Source organism: Grammomys surdaster, unplaced genomic scaffold, assembly GCF_004785775.1.
Source record: "Grammomys surdaster isolate TR1022 unplaced genomic scaffold, NIH_TR_1.0 145, whole genome shotgun sequence".
Classification (NCBI taxonomy): domain Eukaryota; kingdom Metazoa; phylum Chordata; class Mammalia; order Rodentia; family Muridae; genus Grammomys; species Grammomys surdaster.
The window spans coordinates 4523629-4530561 of NW_021604603.1; the positions used below are offsets into that span (position 1 = coordinate 4523629).

The 6933-nt window shown below is 53.3% G+C and overlaps 1 protein-coding gene across 1 annotated transcript in view; it reads right to left on the reverse strand.

The window, feature by feature from the left end:
* The window catches only part of Lgr6 (leucine rich repeat containing G protein-coupled receptor 6), a 122482-nt gene extending 117406 nt beyond the window's left edge, over positions 1–5076 (reverse strand). The window contains exon 1 of the mRNA XM_028764724.1: positions 4735–5076. Coding sequence (XP_028620557.1) covers positions 4735–4946 — 212 coding nt within the window. The 5' untranslated portion in view covers positions 4947–5076. The remainder of the gene's footprint in view (positions 1–4734) is intronic.
* Between the last annotated feature and the right edge of the window lie 1857 nt (positions 5077–6933).

Sequence of the window (6933 nt, forward strand, 5' to 3'; positions counted from 1 at the left end):
GAGAAGAGAAGAGAAGAGAAGAGAAGAGAAGAGAAGAGAAGAAGAGCTCTCCCCACGTCAGGGTTGCTGGTGTTGATCTCTGAAGCCTGATATCCTACCAATACCCCATGGCACTCTTTGGACACCTTCTCCTGTGCCCCGTCCATCTTCTGTCACCTGTGAGGCTGGGCCAGAGCAGGAAGCAGGCTGTGGCACAAGAGACCATCCAGAGCGTGTCCATGGGAGGGGGAAGGCGGTGGTGCCGGGCGGGCTGGGGGCCAACTCCCTCTGAGCCAGGCTTTCTTCTCCGCCGGTGCCCCACCCAGCCGCGCCCGTGCCCACTGCCGCCAGAGCCCAGAGGTTTCCTTTTTCTTTTTGCCTAAGGCTGTCTCCTGCCTTTCCTTTGAACTGGGGTGACGGCTCCCCCACACAGTCATTCTCCTCCAGCAATCCCCCAGGCTCTTTCAACAAGGGAGGGCCGAGGGGACCCCACTTCCTGAAATTGCTCTCTCCTCTCTGCTTTGGTCTAGGTACTGCCTGGATTCTCCCTCTCCCTCCAGGATTCTGCACCCACTGCCAAGCCCTCTCCCCAGAGCTCTCCCTGTTCCACACCGGCAGCGAAGGACCCAGAGTTTCCAGTCAAATGTGGAACACAGAGATCCAGAGAAACCCTGGGACTTACCTGGGGTCTCCCATCCACTGAGAGATTGAGGGTTAGAACCTACATACCCCTTCATCACAGCAGAAGTGCAGAGGCTGGACCAGAAAGAGAACCTCCGGGATGAAAAGTGAGCTGACGTCATGATACTCACACACACCCTCCCCACGGCCAGTGTTTGCCAACTGATGCTATGTGGATCTCACCTCACGGTCCTCCAGGAACCCATCTGGGGCAAGCTGGAGAGCAAGCCGGGGTCTTCCCGTGGTCAGTCCCCTCCCATTCTATGATGCCTTGAGACTGTACCAGCTGGTGAGGGGCAGCTGCAAAGCTGTTCTGTTTCCCCAGGGTCACTACCATTGTCTACATGGCAGTGTGTTCTCTGGCCACATACATACAATCGTCAGCATACAGAGACTTGTTGAGCAACTCATGAAAGGTTGTTTCTCCTCTTTCCAGTGCTAGCTCCAGCATCTCCACCTCCAGGAAACCTTCCAAGAAAACTGCCCCCTGGCTCCCTGGTGACAACACAATTAGGGTTAGGGTAGGGTTAGGGTTAGGGTTAGGGTTAGGGTTAGGGTTAGGGTTAGGGTTAGGGCTAGGGTTAAGGGTGACTATACTATTAACACTGTGTTCTTCCAGATCCTATACCTACAAGTACTATCTCAGTGTAGCCATGCAGCCATTGTTCTAATCAGGTATTAGTTTTATTTATAGATGAATAAACCAAGTCAAGTTATAAACCAATATACCTGCCTAGCTTCACCAAGCACTGCTCTTCACAGTAATGCCCATCCTCGCTTTTCTGTTCTCTTCCTATAATACCCTGCCTCCACCTCCATCTGTTTCATTATAGACATGAGTAAGAAGTGGCAAGGGATTACCCTGAATCTATCTACACACACACACACACATACACACACACACACACACACACACAGGCTCACATGTGCATGTGCACACACTCACACAACTGATTTTTCCCACAAACCCTGTGGTTATTCCTGCAGTCTGAAAGAAGTGAATTCCCTTTGAGTAGCCTGGCATAGAGCAAACATTTTGGCAAAGGTAAGTAAAGAAATGAATGCTTAGGCGTATCCCAGAGTGCCTGAGCCTCTCAGAGTTTACCAGCCAGTGCTACAGGCACACTCTCTCCAACATTTCTCAGTGCTGGAGGTAAACAAGGGGCTCCATGTACATCCTCAGATTCCCCCGCTCAGGGTGTAATTGCCTTGCAAGCATGTGCTCCATGTATATTCCTGTGATTGTATGTAACAGGGACACCTCTCATTCCCATCCCCACAAACTGCAGTGCCTCAGAGCCAGGGGCGCCATATTCCCCTTCATTTATTTCCATAAGAGGCCTCACCCAGGGAGACACACAAAACCCAGCAAATTTCACTGAACCTCAGTCCGATGATGGTGTGGGAGGAGCCCTTTTAGAGGCACTTGAAGTACTGTGTATAAACGAATGACTCCTAACTTTGATCACACAGGGCTGGCATCGGGCCCCAGACTGTTCATGGGTTTTGGACTTGTGTATCAAATAAATAGACATAAAGACTTTCTGGTCTCCCCTGGAACTAGAATGGAGGAGGTGGAGGCAGCCACTTCATGACAGGCACTGGCTAGGAAGGAACCTTACCATCCCAGGGTGGGAAGCAGATATCAAATAGTTTTATACTAAAATTCTGTCAAGGAAGCACTAAGAGGGCCCTAGGGTGTCTTCTGTAGCCCACAGGCAGGTCCTAATACTTCCAGGAAGGGACAGGGCCCCCAAGATATCCCTTGCCTGGCTCCCCCTCAAGATTTATCTCTCACTGCCTTCAAAGGCCTTTGCAGAGCTAGGAGGATAGCTCAGAACAGTGATGTGTTTGATGCACAGGCATGAAGTTCTGATTTCTACCCCAGAAGCTATGCAAAAAGAGTCAGGGATGGTGGTCAGCTCTTGGTAATTCCCCAGCACAGGGTGGGGAATACAAGCAGATCCCTGGGACTCCCGGCCAAGATCACCCAATGGGCTCCAGGTCAGCATGGGATACTGTCTCAAAAAACAAAAACAAACAAACAAACAAAAACCCAAGTGGGCAACTCCTAAGAAGTGACGTCTGAGGTTGGCCCCTGACCTTCACACACACTGAACATGTACCTGCATACATGTGCACACCAACATAGACACACACACACACACACACACACACACAAACCGATATGTAAAATGTCCTTGCAGCTTCCCTGAGAAAGCAGAGAAGGAAGGCCCCACCTCTGAGCCACCTATAGATAGTAGAAGCCCCTCCTCCACCACCCACCTGGGACCCCTGTACAGCCAAGGCAGAAGGCATGGTCCTCTCCAGCTCCCTGAAACGCAGTGGATATGGCTGTAAAATTCTCTGCATCACCCAGGACCCACACCTGTCGCTTCCTTCTCCTACCCTCAGAAAAGGGCTTCCTCAACACCCAGAAAGGCTCAGGAAGAGCTCAGAAATCTTCACCTCTCCTAACCCAAAGATGCCCCACATATCAGAGGGCACTGGGTCAAAGTGTCATGGAATTGTTGTCAGCATGGACCGTGGGATACTTGGATCCCCAAAGTGAAACTCTACCTTTATCCCCAAGTCTTGCCAGAAAAAAAAAGTCCACAGATTACTCTAGAAAATTTTGGTTGCTGAGAAATGTGGGCTGACCTGCTTCCCTCTGGAAGGTCCTGTGTCCTCTGCCCCTTGACACAGGCAAGATGCCTCATTTCTGCTGTCCTGAAAGGCTCAATAGAAGTTATTTATAAATTCTTTTTAGCCATCTTCCTTGTCTCCCAAAGAAACAGTGTCATAGACCCCTAATACATAAAATTGCTAGACATGGAGCTTCTGGGGTGTGGTGGGGTGGGCCCAGAGCCGCTGCTCTCTGCTTGGTGCTGAGCCCCTTGCAGCTCTGCTATGAATACCTGTGCTCACCTCTCCCATCATCCCCTGGGGCTGCCCAAGACTTGGTTTGCCCTTCTGGAATATAGATGTTTCTTTGACCTCACAACTGTTTCTTTGGGAGTGAAGAAGAATATGAATAGGGGGCATAGAGATATGGAAGGGGCCCCACAAGGGGCTCTAGTTCAGGATCCCCCACACTCATCAAGACACTACCCTCTCAGTGCACTCTGGCCCCACAAGCTCTGTTGCTGAGCCTCTGGGAACAAGCCCGGCTACCTCTTCCTCAGTGATCCTCAATTCTAGGACCCTAAAGCTGAGAAACCCTCTCTCAGGCCTGAGGGAGCTCTGGCCAGACGTTCTACCCAGACCTTCCCACCTGTTCTTCTTCCCCTAAGGGAAAGCAGGGGAGGCCAGGGGTTTCCTCTCCCTGCAGCAGGGGTCGGGGCCAAGTGGTCCCAGATATGCTCCAATCCACCCCTGCCCAGGTGTTGATCAGCTACAGCTTCTGACTCTGATTCTGAGACGGCTACCCCCAATAGGGTCCCCTTCATGCACCACCTCACCCCAACTCAGACTCTAAAATTGGTTCTTTGGTTTTCAGTCTTGAAGCCTGCCCACAAATTAGTGTCTCTAACACAGCCTCCTGGGACATGACTTCAGGGAGGCCTGGGGAGGGGGCAGGAGACCTCCACACAAGAAGATGGTGCTGACAGAGTCCCTAACTAAAGAGAATTGCATTGGCCCTTCACTAAGCCCCCCTGCCTAAGTGGGGCAGACCTGCTCCCTGCTGTGGTAGAAAGAACCATTTCTACTCTACCAGGGCGCACTCCCCTCACCTCACACCAGGGCGCTAACTTTTGCCTTCATCAACTGTCCTGGGCAGTGTTCTGCTAAGGAAGACAGCAAAAGACTGTACTGCCCACCCCCATACACACACGTTCTTCACACTGCGGTTCATCGCTGCATTAAGCCCATGGGGGTGGAAAGAGAGCAGGGAGGCCCAGGCTCACTTCTTGCCTCAGTTTCCCAAGTTCTAAGACTAGCTCCCCAGTCCTTCAGTCTTAGACTTGGAAGAGGAAGAGCCCTCCTGGGATGGGAATGTCCCAGGGCACCAAACCAGTGTTTGTGGGGCAGGCGGCCATCACGAATAACAGGGACGAGCAGGTGAGTACTCACAGGTAAGCCGTCAGGGGGTCCAGGTCCGCTGGCACCACTGAGAGCCCGAGCTCGGAGCAGTCAGCAGACAGCATGATGCGGTCCTCCTGGCAGTGGCAGGGAGCCGGGCAGGAGGGACGCCCTGCGCCAGGCTGGGGGTCGCTGCCCGCGCGCACCGACGCGCACAGAGCGGCGCAAAGCCACAGCGCCAGGAGCCCCGGCAGGCTGTGCATCTCGGCGGCGGACTGCGGGGCACCTGGCGGGCGCTCGGACGGGCGGGCGCACGGAGCTGCGAGCGCACGGCGCACCTCCTGGTCCCGGGCGGGTCCGAGGGCTGCGCCGTCGGTGGGCACCGCCCCCGCTCGACTTGGCTTGGGCGCGGCGGCAGCGGCGGCGGCGGGACGGTGCAGTCAGAGAGGGGCAGGCATTGTTGAGTGATCTTCGTTATTCAGTTTCACAGGCTGGGCTTGGCGAGGGAGGGAGACACGGGGGTGGGGGGTGGGGGGTGGGAGGAGGAGTCAAGGAAACTTTCTACGCTGTGGCTCGCTCCCCTTCCCTCCTTCCTTCCCAGCTGGCAGGAATTTCATCGGGGGTGTTGGGGGGGGGGGGAGAGAAAGCAAAGAAACCCAAAGAAAGCTAGTAACGGCCAGCACATCAGAGACCTGTACTTGTTTGGAAAGGGTGTCCCAGAGCTTGGGTCTATGAGGTCGAATTCCTCTTGACTTTGGGAACAGCCACGGGGTCTCAAGGGACCAGGAACCATCAGGAAAAGACCCCAGAGTTCCACAGACTCCAACCCAGCTACCAGATTTTAGGCTGAAGGGAAGAGAGACCCAAGAGAGATGTTCAAGGTCACATGGCTGTTGGGAACAGCCTCAGGACTAGTTCCCAGGTCACTCCTCCGCACCCATTCCGACCAGGGAAGGAAGAAGGTCTTAAGGAGGAAGGAAGTGGTCGCAGGTTGGCAGTAGGAATGAGGAGGAACCCCCTCATGGAGGAGCCACGCCCCAACACCAAAGAAACGTGGCGTGGATTCCACCAGATGTACAGGGCATGGACATGAACTCATGTAGACTATAAGACGTGGGGTCTAGAGAGCACCCTGATCCTTGATCTCGGGACCCAGGACGGCTGAGGGGCTGCCCTCCGCACAGCTGGTTGCCAGAGCTTGCCGGCGAGTCGGCTGATTGGCGCCACCTGGAGGCTCAGTGCTACAGATGCAGCTCAAGCACCTTAAGGACTGGATTCCATCTATAATCCATCCCAGGACCTTGGAAAGCAAGGGCAAGGGGGACTAAAACTAGAGTCAAGACTCAGCTCTCTTCTTAGGCTAGCCTGGGCTAGAAGTGCTTTCTTCATGTGTCCTTTTGCTTTCTCTAGACTCCAGGCCTTTCCCTGAGCCAAGCCCCAGGGTAGAACTAGATCAGGTTGGGAGCAGTTTGACTCCCCCATGGTCCACACCACAGACACGAGGACCTCGGAGGCAGCCAAGATACTCTCCACCCTTTACTTCTAAAACACTTCACAATCCCTCTCCATCCTTGTGGACACTCTGGAGCTGGCGGAGAGGGAGCTGACAGTCAGACCAAGAAGCCAAAAGAACTGTGCTTCCAGGACTCCAGTTGAGGCCATGATAGGAGAGGAAGATGAGCCTGTAAGAAGGCCACAGAATGGTCCTCCACAGCCACACAGCCCTGCAAGCAGAAGCCTGCTCTGTATTTTCCCTACTTATCCCTTGCCTTCACCTTGGCTCTAACCCCACATACACAGACACACATACAGACACACAAAGACACAGACACACACACACACACACACACACTTCATCCTAGCTGCCTGGAAGCCAGCCTTCTGTTACCTTTGAAACAAGATGTAGACCTCTCAGCTCCTTCAGCACCATGTCTGCCTGCACACTGCCATGCTTACCACATTGGTGATAATGGACTGAACCTCTAAACTATAAGCCAGCCCCAATTAAATCTTGTTCTTTATAAGAGTTCCCTTGGTCATGGTTTCTCTTCACAGCAATGGAAACCCTAACTAAGACAGGTAGAAAGGTTGATGTCTGAATACACTGGAAAAACAACAGAAGGTTAGAGATTAGGGGACACCTGGAAAAAGTCAAGAGCATGCCAGCCTTAGGCCAACTGGCTTAGCTAGACCAAGCTCCGGCTGTCACCCCTGCCCTAGATTGAAGGATAGAGAAACAGAACACAACCA